Consider the following 13,854-nt stretch of genomic DNA (forward strand, 5'->3'; position numbering starts at 1 on the left):
GGATCAATTAAATAAGGTTTTGATAGCTAATCCAAAGCATCAAACTCTTCTTGTAATTAACGTTGATGATTAGGTCAACTCTTAGATCAATAGATGCTGCGAGTAAAGATCATGACAACATCCATAATCTTATTCCTCTTCCATTGTTTTGTTTTTGGTTATGGTTCAGACATATATATGTATTTATTGTCAGATTAATTGATAAAATATAACCATTTGGAAAATATATGACCATGTAAGACAATTCACACTGATTTTTAAGGAATGAGTAATCATACACAGAAGGATAAACTAATCCACAGTTTCATAACTGTCCAAAAAACTTCAAAAAGCAAACGGCTGGCGGGAGAGGAACCCTAAGGCAGATACAGCTACAGTACAATACAATGCATTTGATAACTACCAAGAAAATGATGGATTTAAAAACAATCCTTTCTTCCTCGTTAGTTACGCTTAAAAAAAGTTCTATTTCTTATAAAATCTTCAATGGCTTCACACTTTCTTCTCTTTTTCTCTTTTTAACTATTGTTTTTTTCTCTGCGTAACTTCAATGGCTTCCCATTTTTCTCTGCAACTGCTCAAGCCATTTCACTTCTCGTAAGCTTTCTCAATCTTTATGTAAATATTTGTATATAGCTCATTGTGTTGTAATTCAGGGTGGCTATGGTCCCTTCCTGAAGAGCTTGAGAGATTGCACTTAGTGTGAGCAATGAGTTCCGCAAGATTGGTAAAAGAACAAAAGTGTTCTTTATAGTATGCAATCTCTGGATACTGTTGGCTAAGTCTATATGTAAACTTGGATCTAAACATTTGTATTTTTAATCTTCTTTTGATTCGGGATTCATATATTAAGGAAAGACTGCACCTTTGTTTTTCTCTTTTTAGAGATTAAGCTTGACAATAACTGTTTTATAATTTATCCAGGACGATGCTTTTCTGGGTAATTGAAATGCAATTTGAATACTAACAGTGGCTATAAAGTAGTAGGAAATTGTTGCATCGAAGGACCAAAAAGATAGGGCAGGAAAATTAAAGAGATGAGATGATAACTATCCCTTGAAAAGATGTAGAAACATTTTGGTCATGGGGTTTATCGAATTTTTTTTTAAAAAGGTTGTATATTGGAAGTCTTTTGGTATATAGGAAGTGGTACTTGTCAGACGAAACCAAGTTTAATAAAGGAAATCTGAAAGACTAATGACTCTGATGGAATTGCTCTCTTCTGCCTGAATAACCTATAGATTACATCACAGATATCCTTGTGGTTTTGCTAGTAGTTATGGTTTTAAGATGATTAACAGACTGCTCAACAACATTAGAAGAAAATTCAGGTCATATGTTTGTACTATATTTCTGAACTACTCAAATTGTCTTGTAGATGATTGCCCAGAAAATTTCATCATTGACTCGTTGTCTTTTGATGTCACAGAAAGTCTCTTGGATCAAAAAGCAGAAGTGACGCTGATGTGCCCAGCTTCTTAAAATTGAACAAGAAGGAATGTAGGAATTTTCTCTTTCAGGAGAATAGAGTTTCACTTGAATTTTTATTTGCACATTACACATCTTCACGCTGTGTTTCTCTGAGAGCATTATCATCTGGGGTTTCTTCTACCTCTGGTGAAGAAAATGATGGCGTCAGTAGTGCAGCTGTGGCTAAAGTTGACAATAATGAAATAGAGTTCAATCGTATAAATTGTCTTGTATGGGTATTGCATGAATCTGCTGCAAGCTTCTCCCTAGCAGTTCAGTCACTTGGACTGCCAGGAAGTGGTGCAGAGCTTGCAATGGCTTGGAATGGGAAAGATGTCCATGAATGGCATAAAATTATTGCCTATCAGGTGTGTACATAACATATTACAGCATTCTCATCCTGTTGTTTAATTTTTATTCTTTTTCATACATTTGACGTTTAGAATGATCCTGTAATAATGTTTTCAAGTATCAGAACTCTTCTAATTATGTCAGATGTTCTATCTACCATATATGTACACGTATCTGCTCATATTGTTCTTCTCCTTTAACAACTATCACAGAGATAATTTAATTGAGTGGAGATGGAAAAATTGGAACAAGAATCATTGACTATTGTGGCTGTCCAGGTTGCTGCTTATGCTTTGTTGAAAACGGCAATTGAAGTAGAGAGTCTGCTTTCACTCGATCGACACCACAACGCATCACTAGTTAAAAAAATGTGAGTGAAGAATAAATATTTTGTGTTTATATATAATTAACCGTCATACTTTTTCTACTTCTACTAAAGAAAGTACAGCAAATGATGTTTAACCAGAAGATATTTATTTAATCTTGGGTGCCTACACAATGTTCAAATTTTTTGGTGAAGTCAAATTCCATGTTTAAACATGGCCAAGACACTGTTTTTATCTCTGACTTGGTATCATTATGATATTTCTGCATCTTAATGCAACCCGTGATTGTAAAGATAGTAACTAGTTCTCATGCTTTTTCTTCTTCAATTTCTTTAGCTTGACCCCAAAGATAAACTTGATGGAGGAATACATTGAAGGTCAATTGAAACTGAAGCATGAAGACTTAGTAGAATGGTTTAGAGTGGTAGAATTGCCTCATATAGCAGGTTTTTTCATTCCCTTGCTGAAGAAGTGGTCCATGGAATATGCTGGAAGGTTTGTTCAAAATATTCTCTGCTATAAGCTTAATGCAGTTTACCTATAATTATTGATTTGTGAATTTAGTGCATAGATATATGTATTCAGTGGTGTTGCAGGAATAATTGTAGCAATAAGCTGCTGTGCTGCTGTTGGGAAACTGGGTTCTAGAAGAATTTCTTGTCCTATGTCTACGTCAACAATTGATGATGTATTAATAGAGCTGATGGATCTTTCACACAGTCTTGTTGAAGTGGAAAAGTTGCACCAGTTAGCAATTGAGGCAGGATTTGAACTCAACTTCTTGTCACATTTTGGAGCAAAGGTTCTGCCTTGCAACGAAATTGAAGAACTAGAATTCTGGATTGGGTTAGCTCAGCGAAAACTCTCAGTAGCATTCTCCAAAGAAACTATTGTTAAAGACACGAAAAGCTCTCTTGAAAAGGTCAATTCTATGGTTCATCAAAGTCTCAGGGTTAACTTTTCAAGAAACATTAACAGTTTACTTTGCATGTATTTAACAAAATTCTTAGAAGACAGCTTCCAAAGTATATTAGTTTGTCTTTCAGACACACAAATTCCTTGTTATGTTTATAATGCCTTGAAACTCTCAGAGCATTTGGCATTTCTAGTGTTAGGCAGAATTCTAGTTTTCTGAATTTGACCAACTGAATCTGTTAAAACTTTAACAGGTTCAGGCAGACAGTTTGGCTACTCTTGGACTTTTTGCATATTTGGGAAGGAAGACTAGACTTTTCTTGTCAAGAATGAGTGTTAAAGATCTCGATGAACTGGTTAAAGACTTCCTCGAGTAACTTCAAAATTTGGAGGATGCTGAATGTTCAATATATTATATATTTGTTATGTGCAAATTCTGTAACAGTTTAAATGTTTCGCATGCAGTTACTTGGAGTGTAGCATCCTTTTTATTTACCCTGAATTTGCTTCTGTATCAGCATATGAATGTTTCATGGAGGTAAGTTCTTATTCTATTTTTGTTGGAAGTGCATTATATGAGGTACCTTAACGTGCAAAACTCATCTTTACAGGTAGTAAATGAAGAAATTGGATGGCTTGATTTCTATGCTACATGTAGTCCTCTGAGAAATCAAGAAAGGAAAAGGTCACAGTTCAAAAAAAAAGAAAGGAAAAGGTCAAAGCAGCATCCAATCCAAGCAGAGAAAGAGATTATCCTATCCACAGTATTTACTGTTTGCTATGATGTCTTCTCTGGCTTTGCTCACTTCAGCCGTTCAACTCAACAGCCCTTAGATGCAGAATCACTGGAATTCTTGCTGCGGAGGTTGCATATAATATCTCTGTCAGCTTGGCTTTTGTCTTTCAACTTACTATCTTATTGGCTATAGTATCAAATTGAATTAACACGGTAGATATCAATTTTCAGCCAAAGCCTGTTAACTGTATGTCTGGAAGATTACCGGGCTGTTTATGATAGATCCTGGTATGCTCTCTTTTAGATGATATCTTGTTATACAATGCAGTTGCTTATGAGCTATGTTAGAAATATTGTAGATAACTCTCCTTCTGTTGAATACTCTTGCAGTGAACTGCGGAAGATAGCGGATGGAGGTACCTCTGATCACACACTGTCTGCAGGAACAAGGGCCACAAACAAATTACCAGTTGCATTGGAAGTACAACAGAAGCCAAGTGAGTTGATGCGACAGGGATGCTTACAAATTAAATCTCAAGAAGGCACTAAGCTGAGAAAGGTATGGCTGCTTGGTAACAACAACCATTCCGCGACATAATGTTGATTAAACAGGTGCATATAGGATCTCATCACATGCATGTTGTGTATGCCTATGCTGAATTGGTGGCATATTGTGTACCTTCATCCTAATTGCTCGTGTATTTATTCGCTAACCACTGGATTTTATACCTGCAGGAGCAGGCTGGTAGCTCTGCTGTGACAGAAGTAGTAAGCGTTGCAGAGGTCCCCGAAACCTCCACTAACTCAAGTTCTCTGCATCAGAGTTTACTTAAGAGATATGGAGTAAAATTAGCGTCTACAAGTTCTGTAAGCCAAATGAACCCTGCTTCTTGTCAATGAGAAGATCTAAAATAAATTTTGCATGCTGGACTGCTAACTGTTCTGTTTGATAGGATGTATGGATGGGAACCCAGTTGCTGTTTGTAGACATCATTGATACTATGGAATTACTCTTGAAGCAAATGCGCGGCCACAAAGTTTCTAGAAGGGAAAGAAGGAAGTTGAAGAGAACACTAAATGACATTGCTACACTTATCCCAATTACAATTCTCATGCTACTTCCTGTAAGCCCTTGTCATTACTTATGTTATTGAGATAAAAAAGGAGAGTTGCAGTTCAGTTTCTAAGCAGCCGTATCAGTTATTACAATCCTTGAAACGAAGTATTATTTTCTTCTCTCCCCCTACATTCAGGTATCTGCAGTAGGTCACGCAGCCATGCTAGCCGCCATAAAGAAATACGTGCCAAATTTGGTAATGGTTAGTTCAAACGTTCCTTTTGTACTTACTATTACCTGTCTGCTAATCTATAATTTCATTTAATTTAATCAGATTCCTTCTCCATACTCTTCCGAGCGACTTGAAGTAGTGAAGCAACTGAACAGGGCTAAGAAGATGGAAATTCGATCGTGGAGCAACCTTCAAGATCCATCATCTAATATCAACCTTGAGGAGTCATCTGCTAATCCTACTGTCCAATGAACCTTTTGTGCTATAGTTGCCCTCTCCAGAATGCCTATATTATTTATGCACAGTTCGTAAATACACGATACATGATACTGATTCATACACAAGCCTAATTTAACTTCACGTCTTCAGGGTATAGTTTGATATCCATTTTCTTCTGGTCTGCGTATGCGTGTAATTTCTTTAAGAGGTAATTACTATTTGCCTCTTATGTTTTTTCATATTATACTAATTATTCTCTAACATTTAAAATATATTATTTTTTATTTTTTTATTTTATAATTTTATATTGAAAACTTCTTTAATCAGAATTTTTATTAGATAATTATTAATTAAATTTTTTATTTTTTTTATGTAATATACAATGTGCATGTATTATATTAAAATTTCTTTGCGCTTTAAAAGTCAATACAATTAAAGAATTAAATTCATAAAAAAAAATTATGTTTTAGTTTTCAAACTTTTTATTGAAGTTACAATTTTATTATAACAAAATTAATAATAAGAGTACTATCTATTTTATTTTAATAATTTAAAGTTAAATTATATAAATTTTAATATTTTAATTAATATAAATATTTTTGATATATTTATATTAAAAAGTTATAATAATTAAAGAATATTAATTAATTATTTTCGTACAAATACTAAAATTGACTCTGTATAAAAATTAGACAAGAAGATTTTAGTATAATAAATAAATTATAAGGAACAATTTGCATATTACATCAAAAATTAAAAGTAAAAATATAAAACTAAACCTAGTTAATAGTTGTTTAAGAAAATCTTCAGAATATATTTTTAGTTTAAAATTATAAAAATATATATTATATATATATATATATTTTTTTTTAAATGTTAAGTGGCAAATGGTATAATATGAAAGAACCCGGCGCCAAATAGTAATTAACCCATATTTTTAACAGCTTCGATCTCTTGAACTCGACAAGGTTATAATAAGATATCCCCACCCACATGACTAACCATAGGAAATCCTCTTCAGATCCAACACAACCATCCTGGAATGAAAGGAAAAACAGTGGATAAATGGAAGAAGAGAACATTAAATTAGGCCTTATCTAACCATTAGTGATAAAAATAAAAATAAAAACCTCCATGTTAGTTATTTCTGACTGTCCGCAACCAGTAAGATTGTCGCTTAGCACCCAATAGCATTTGCTATTGCCAGGCAGAGGCAATGCATCCTCAAACTCAAAAGCACATGTTTACAAAAGCTATCTGCTAATTCAAACGATGGTTGCCTATCAAATCCCAGGCCGATAAATCTGACATCTAATCGTTAAAATAACTCTGAAAGTACCCATTGCAGACACGTCTAGAGGAACAGCATGGTCTTTATTAACTATGTTCAAACACATGTACCACAAGCATTCTTGTGAGTGTGGTGGGAATACAAAACCAAAGCTGGAAAAAGAAATAAAGAACAAAATACTTTACAAATCCATTGCAAAAGAGCATACGATTGATGCCAGCATCATTGAATAAAAACACTAAAAGCCACAACACCTCTCTAATCTCAAATACAGATATCTAGTTCCGGGATCTCCCCCACGGGCTCACAGCATCACTTGCAATCCTACTATCACGGAAACATGCCTTGGTATTGACAGCGCATTTTATTGCCAAAAATGTTCGACTTGTTTTTGTCTATTCACCTCAAATAGGTAAACTATGTAATCAAATACCACGGAGGCCTGTCAAGGTCAAGCTTAAAGCTCAAAGATTTTAAGACACTCTTTTTGGATCACGTGCTGCTGCAAGATGATCCTACAAAACAATACAGTCAGGACATATTTAGTACCAACCACAAAGCAGTAACCCAGATATTATTCAACACACTACTTGAAAATGGACCCCCAAGGATACCAGCATTTCACTTCCAAATCCCATTCATAACAACATAAACATCATGCATGAGCAAACATATGCTTAAAATGGTAGAAACCCATTGACCTATCTTTAGCAATGAAATAGGTTAAAGCTTGTTCATCAGAAAATGAGAGAAGACAGGAAATGACGACGAAACAAAGGTCCTGATGTACCTACTGAGACCAGGAACATTTCTCATATACCAAAACTTTCACCGTGCAGTATTTAAGCTTCCCTACTACATCTTTCTAGGAGATCCCAAAATGTAGCCACATCACGCTTGGGTGTAATTTGTTATTCATTAAATCAATATTCAGTGCTAGTAAACCTGAAGAATAATGTGATTTTAATTACCGACAACAACTCCCCACTTGTTTCACCTTTGTACTAGGGCTGCTTGACAACTAATTCCCTGATATTAAATTACCAACCTGATTAATCCAATTTTAACTCAAAGGTCCCACTTAGAGGTTCTTTTTTCTACTTCTTTTATATTTTTTATAGGGTCAGGTAGGTCTTGATCCTGAAGCCGAAAATACTCTGCCTGCCCATAAAACTCAGATAAGAAACCTTAAAACATTACCTGCATAACTATTTATATATGTAAAGAGAATGAGGTTCTGTTATAAAACCGCCCATACATTCTCAAGTGAAAGGATGAAGAGCAAAATAAACTTATATGACCATTATTACTAGAAACTGCATGTAGACTAAGCAATTATATATATATATATATATATAGAGAGAGAGAGAGAGAAAGAGAGAGAGAGAAAGAAAACTTCCAGCAAACAAAAGTCAAGAGATTTGTAATGAAAATCAAAACTCACCGAGATAAAATCAAATGCTCTGGTGTCTTCTTTCTTAGAATTGTTCATGATTGAAGTGGGAGCTTGATTTGGATAATTTGGTTGGAATATATCAGGAAGTGCTGAAGAATATCCACCTCCATTAGTGCCAACAGCAGGATCAACTCCAGGATTTTGTGCATTGAGGTTACTTAAATGTTGAAAGTTGGACATCGAAGCAAGAAATTGTTGATGAGCAAGAAAATTCCCCATAGCACCATAATTTATGGGTTGAGTTTGAAAAGCTGTATTCAACATAATGCCTGGAGGTATGTTATATGGCATAGTACCAGAAGGAAACATTGGGTTCAAATTCATTGCAGTTGCTTGAGACCCAAGTATGCTAGTTAAAGCATCATTCGATGACTGATGTCCAGAATGATTACTTGAATCTGAGAATATATTTTCTGGGAGCCCCCCAGCAGCAGTGTCTGGCTGCTTCGACTTTGAGACGTTTTCATTTATGGACATACCAGACATTAAATCATTAACATCTGTTTTATAATTTTCTTGCTCCAAGGGAAGTTCAGAATTTGACCCAAAAATATCAAATGGCTCCGACACATTTTTATTTGTTGGCAAATGATTCTCATTAGTACCTGGTTTACTATCAATCGTCATCCCAGAAAAGAGATCATCTCCATGTTCTCTACTCTCACTAGTGTGGAATGAGACATCTGCAAATGGATCATCATCATTTTTTTGCTCACTAGAGCTCACGCCAGGGCCATAATCATCTCCAAATAAATCATCTATTAAGGGCCTTGTAGTGGGTGTTGTCAGATTTGCTGCCTTTTGATCATCTAGTTTCGTGGTAGAATCATCTGTTAAAAAGAAATCTGTATCTCCAGTGTCTATTAGGTCAGGCATCTGCACAGAGGGGGTCTCAGCCTTTACTGACTTTCCTGAATTGCCAACCAACCCTCCTGCCTGTTCCCCACCCAAAAGGCTCAACACCTGTTCATCAAAGGGGACACATACTTAGCGATCATCTAATCTTGTGAAATTAAAGAATGTCTCCATGTGACCTATTCATCAGCATTCAGTTTCTCCAATAATAACATCATCTGAATTACCAAAGAGCAGATACTTGGCCTAGCATAAAAGTAACATGAATTTGTAGGGGAGCAAAGTAAAAAGAAGAAAACCAACATAAAATGCATATCACCAGATAATTCAAACTAAAGGGCCAAAAAGCTAAAACGGAGTTGATCTTAATCAGTAGTAAAGCGCCTGCATTAGCAACAAAGTACAAGTCAGATTAACTGATATTCTTCTGAGGAAAAAGCACAATTGAGTTCCATATATTGCGAAAGAAACTGATAAAAATTTCGAAGCCGGAATTACTCGCTCAATGGCCAATATTTAGCCAAAGATACCACAATACTCAAGTATTAATGTTTGAGCCCTCCATGAACAATTGAATTTAACAGTGCTCGCAAAAAGTTGGAAGGTAATGCATCATTTTAAAAATTTAACACATTCATGAATTAATCAGTTTCCCCTTTCTTTTCCCCTCTGGAAGGAGGGGAGCAGAGGAAATAAGGGAAGGAAAAGCAGAATCCAAGCATGAGCACATACCTTCAAAGATTTTTCCCTAAGAGAAGATTGGGGAGACTCAGAACATTTGACCACAGCATCGTTGTTTTCAGCAAAATATGAAGCTACAACTAAAAAATGCTCATCATCCCTTTTCCTCAGAATAGACTCTAGCACACACACAGCTTTCATGCGAACCTGAAACATAATGATTTCCAGGAAAATTTAAGAAAATAAATTCCACAATTTTAGCATAAACAGTTGAAACTTATTTCCCTCTCATTTTCTCCATGACAACTAAGGGAATAAATATACTGCATCCAAAATATCCAACAAGATGACAAGAAATTAATAAACTCCTAACTAGTGTGAAATGCTCTATAGAGGCAATGAAGGTTTTTGCATCTCGAGATGGAGAAAAAAAATGATGAATTTCATATTATTAACTTATTAGTTGTACGACAGCATAAAGACCGTAGCACACACACAGCTTTCATGCGACCTGAAAAATAATGATTTCCAGGAAAATTAAAGAAAATAAATTCCAAAATGTTAGCATAAACAGTTGAAACTTATTTCCCTCTCTCTTTCTCCATGACAAATAAGGGAATAAATATACTGCATCCAAAATATCCAACAAATTGACAAGAAATTAATAGAACTCCTAACTAGCATGAAATGCTCATAGAGGCAATGAAGTTTTTTGCATCTGAAGATGGAGAAAAAAAATGATGAATTTCATATTATTAACTTATTAGTGTAAGATAGCATAATGACCGTACCTGCCACACAGGAGATTGAAGCTTAGATTGCAGGGCATGACTTAGGGCCAATTCATCCAATTTTGCCGCCTCTGCTAGAAAAACTTGAATTGCATCACGGGTAGGTTGTAGACGTACACCACCTGATGTTACAATAGTCTCCAACAACCTCTCCTCACGTGTCTTACCCTCCCTGTAACTTGAACTAGAGTCCCCACTTTTTGTCTCTAACATAGTGTCCTGGCCCCAAGGTCCACTAACGCCACCCTTTGTAATGCCATAAGTACCCTGACTTTCATTGCGTAACTGAACTGGTTCATATCTATCTGAGTGGTCATTTTCTATGGTCAAGGACCTCCTTAGATTCGGACCTTTGTAGTTTCCATTGTCATTCTTCTTTAACACATGGCCCTGAGCGAAGCTACTAAGTCCCTGCTTGATAGATGCACTTCCAAGACCAACTACCTCACTAAGAAACGATTTCCTATCTTCTGATGGCATATCAAAATTTGTGTTCCCAAACCCTTGTATCCTTTTGTTTAGATCTTCTGCAGGTGCTGGCTTGTTCTCCTCTGAAAAAATAGCAGAGATAGTCTCCTGGGCCGTGTCCCTCACAGCCTTATTAAGGGCATCCCCCTTCAAAGGATCCGCCTGACCTCTATAATGAAGTAGCTGACGTATTGCAGCAGAATGTCTTTGCATTTCCCTCCTGAATTCTACACCAGACTTGTCCACAGTGTACTTTATCAACCTCAGAGCCTGCATATGATTCAAGCATGGTAGGCATCAACAAATCTGTCTGACTTATTTTATTGGTAATAATCCACAAAAAATATGACATGTTATTCACCCTCATTTCAGTAGCAAAAAATTATCTTGTAATTTCATGAATAGTAAATACCCCTGTAATCGCAATTGAAATAAAAATTTAACTCTTATTCATGCACCATTTGACCATTTGACTGTCATCAAAATACATTCTCAAAAAACAGACAGATTGAAAAACTTAAATTTTTTTATTAAAGACGAGAGTCTCACTCAACTAAGCCAATAACCTCTGTAAACCCACCAAAAAAAATATATATGAAAAATAATATTAATAACAATCAATGTCCAGATTTATTTATTCCCCTACATTTTCCAGCACCAAAAGGTTAATCACTACACCTCTATCAAATTACTAAAACCAAATTTCTATGCAGCATTCCTAAAAGAAAATCAACAACAAATCAAAAGGATCCAATATCTTCTTCTTTCTACCCTTAATCAGCAATAAAGAAAATACTTCACCAAAAAAAAAAATTAAAATATAGCTAAACCAAACTTAAATCAGACATTTTGACAAATCTAATACGGTAACTGTAAAACATAGAAAAGAAAATTATAACTTTAACATTACCTTTTGTTTAACAACAGGGCTTTTATGTTCAAGCCTCTTCAAGATAAACTCAGATACCTCTTTAACAATACTAACATGAGAAGACCTCAAAAGCTCACAAATTTCTTCCAATTTATAAACAGGCGTTACTTTATCTTCATCAGAAGTTGCTGCATCGATCATCCTCGATCTCCAGTATGATTCCACTGCTCTCCTACTTGAATCCATTATCTCCAAAATCCCCTCTTTAATCCAAACAAACAATTAAAGAAAATTAAAGCCCTGGATGTCGACAATTAATCAATTATTTATCTCCTAATTGATCATACCCAGTTCATAAGATTTTACAAAGTTTGTTTCTATTCGTGCATCAAAACTTAAAAGACTCCTAGTAATAAAGAATCAACAGGATTTAAATTAGGGTTCTGGAGATTGTTAATTATGGCTAACAAGTGGAGAATCGGGGATTGAGGGATCGAATTGAATATGGGCAGTTTTGACTTAGATTTGAGATAAAAAAAAAATTGGAAGATTGAAACTGTGAGGGGATTTCTGATTCAGATTGAAATTATTAGGGTTTTTGACGGAGAAAGAGATTGAAATTGAATTGTACAAGTCCAAGGACGATGGTTTGTTGTTGTAAGGAAATAAGAGAAAGAAAGACAGGTCAGCATGTGAGATCGCGACGCGCCGACGTGTTGTGTGGTGTTAAGTTTTCCTTTTCTTTTTGTGTTTTGGACGGCGCCACCTGCGCATGTTAGCTGATGCCTATAACTTAATTTGTTTTCTGTTGGCGAGAGTACAGATAAGCCCTTGTACTTTGGCCTAAGGTTCAATTACAAGCTTACCATTCCAAGTGTTTCATATAAATCTGTAATATTATCAAAACGGACCAATTAAAGCCTTATCACTTACGCCATTGGTATGTTTTTAGTAGTAAAGCCTACTTCAAGTCATACTTAATATTAATATTATTATGATACCAAACATATTATTCTATTTCTATATTTTTCTCAAAAAAATTATCTCAAAATAAAAAAAATAATAAATAAAAAAAAATACGTTGTAACAACTTACAGTATGTGGATTTCTTAAAAAAAAATGTGATTAAAAATTATAATAAAAGAAATATTTTACTATTAAAAATATCGATAATAAAGATTTAGCCATTTTCGTTCTGATCAACCATCATTATTATATTTCTTATGTTTGATAATATGAATTTAGAGTTTAATAACACAAGACGTCATAATTTAACCGTTAACCATGATTTAATGATCAAATAATGAAATTGTAAGTTATTAAGCTTCAAACTCATGTTATCAAACCTAAGCAACTTAATGATGATGGTTGATCGGAATTAAGGTGGCTGAATTCTTACAAATGAGACCTTTTAATAGTGAATTATCTTTTCTTGTCACGATAGGTAACTGCATGTCTCTTTTGTAAAAAAATAATCACTCTAAGTTGTAAAACAGTAAAACCACATAATATATTTTTTTGTAGTTATTTCAATAAAGAAAAAGAAATAAATACAATTAAGTATTATGTGGTTAATTCTCTCTGTAGTTTTTTTTTCAAATAAAAAGAAGTATGTGGTTATAAATAGTGACAAAAAAATATATTTCACCACTAAATAGTCTCGATTTATAAGGATTCAATCATCTTCACTCTAATCAGTCATCATTATCATATTGCATGCGTTTGATAATATAAGTTTAGGGTTCAACAATTCATAATTCATTAGTTTGATCGTTAAGTTACAATTAGAAAAGCTATTGATCCGATGAAATCAATCTAATGGTCAAATAATAAGGTTTTGAGTTTTTAAGCTCAAAACTCATATTATCAAATATGAGAATGATGATTAATTAAAATAAATATAGCTAAATCATTGCTAATCGATATTTTTTTTATAATGAAATACTTTTTTGTTATGATTTTTAACTATATATTTTTCTTTTCTAAAAAAAACACATATACTCAAAATTTCAAATACCTATTCTAAATATATAATAATCCATCATCACAAAAATAAAATAAAAGATAATCTAAAAAAGAATAGCATTTCATCACCATCCACACGCTGTAAATTACCTACCATCGTATCCATTACA

General features: G+C 34.2%; 2 protein-coding genes across 4 annotated transcripts; one reads left to right on the top strand and one right to left on the bottom strand.

The window, feature by feature from the left end:
• Positions 1-313: 313 nt before the first annotated feature.
• Positions 314-5,578, top strand: LOC8273810. Of its 3 annotated transcripts, none has more exons than XM_015717295.2 (14): positions 314-597; positions 1,430-1,838; positions 2,100-2,191; positions 2,484-2,642; positions 2,733-3,069; positions 3,317-3,435; positions 3,528-3,600; positions 3,674-3,927; positions 4,030-4,086; positions 4,189-4,357; positions 4,534-4,665; positions 4,752-4,922; positions 5,052-5,117; positions 5,190-5,578. In XM_015717295.2, exons 1-14 carry the CDS (start codon positions 551-553, stop codon positions 5,337-5,339), a joined length of 2,235 nt encoding a protein of 744 aa, XP_015572781.1. In that variant the 5' UTR covers positions 314-550; the 3' UTR covers positions 5,340-5,578. The 3 variants fall into 3 exon arrangements, with proteins under 3 accessions (XP_015572781.1, XP_015572782.1, XP_015572783.1); XM_015717296.2 differs by having other exon boundaries at positions 317-597; positions 5,052-5,111; XM_015717297.2 differs by lacking the exon at positions 314-597 and having other exon boundaries at positions 1,698-1,838; positions 2,034-2,191.
• A 1,083-nt stretch (positions 5,579-6,661) lies between these two features.
• On the bottom strand, positions 6,662-12,467 carry LOC8273811 (protein MODIFIED TRANSPORT TO THE VACUOLE 1). The gene is made up of 5 exons (XM_048377785.1): positions 11,759-12,467; positions 10,381-11,118; positions 9,641-9,796; positions 8,042-9,016; positions 6,662-7,112 (listed from the first exon to the last, which is right to left on the bottom strand). The coding sequence occupies exons 1-5, from the start codon at positions 11,963-11,965 to the stop codon at positions 7,071-7,073; spliced, it is 2,118 nt and encodes a 705-aa protein (XP_048233742.1). The 5' UTR covers positions 11,966-12,467; the 3' UTR covers positions 6,662-7,070.
• Between the last annotated feature and the right edge of the window lie 1,387 nt (positions 12,468-13,854).

Source organism: Ricinus communis, chromosome 8, assembly GCF_019578655.1.
Source record: "Ricinus communis isolate WT05 ecotype wild-type chromosome 8, ASM1957865v1, whole genome shotgun sequence".
NCBI classification, from domain to species: Eukaryota; Viridiplantae; Streptophyta; class Magnoliopsida; order Malpighiales; family Euphorbiaceae; genus Ricinus; species Ricinus communis.

Excerpts from the sequence above, each read along its gene's own strand:
- LOC8273810 (XM_015717295.2), top strand. The coding sequence starts at position 551 with ATGGCTTCCCATTTTTCTCTGCAACTGCTCAAGCCATTTCACTTCTC. Across the intron at positions 2,192-2,483 it reads GCATCACTAGTTAAAAAAAT|CTTGACCCCAAAGATAAACT; the intron begins GTGAGTGAAGAA and ends CAATTTCTTTAG. Across the intron at positions 2,643-2,732 it reads TCCATGGAATATGCTGGAAG|TGGTGTTGCAGGAATAATTG; the intron begins GTTTGTTCAAAA and ends ATATGTATTCAG.
- LOC8273811 (XM_048377785.1), bottom strand. The coding sequence starts at position 11,965 with ATGGATTCAAGTAGGAGAGCAGTGGAATCATACTGGAGATCGAGGATG. Across the intron at positions 9,017-9,640 it reads TTAGGGAAAAATCTTTGAAG|GTGTTGAGCCTTTTGGGTGG; the intron begins GTATGTGCTCAT and ends TTTGATGAACAG. Across the intron at positions 7,113-8,041 it reads GAGCATTTGATTTTATCTCG|GATCATCTTGCAGCAGCACG; the intron begins GTGAGTTTTGAT and ends ATTGTTTTGTAG.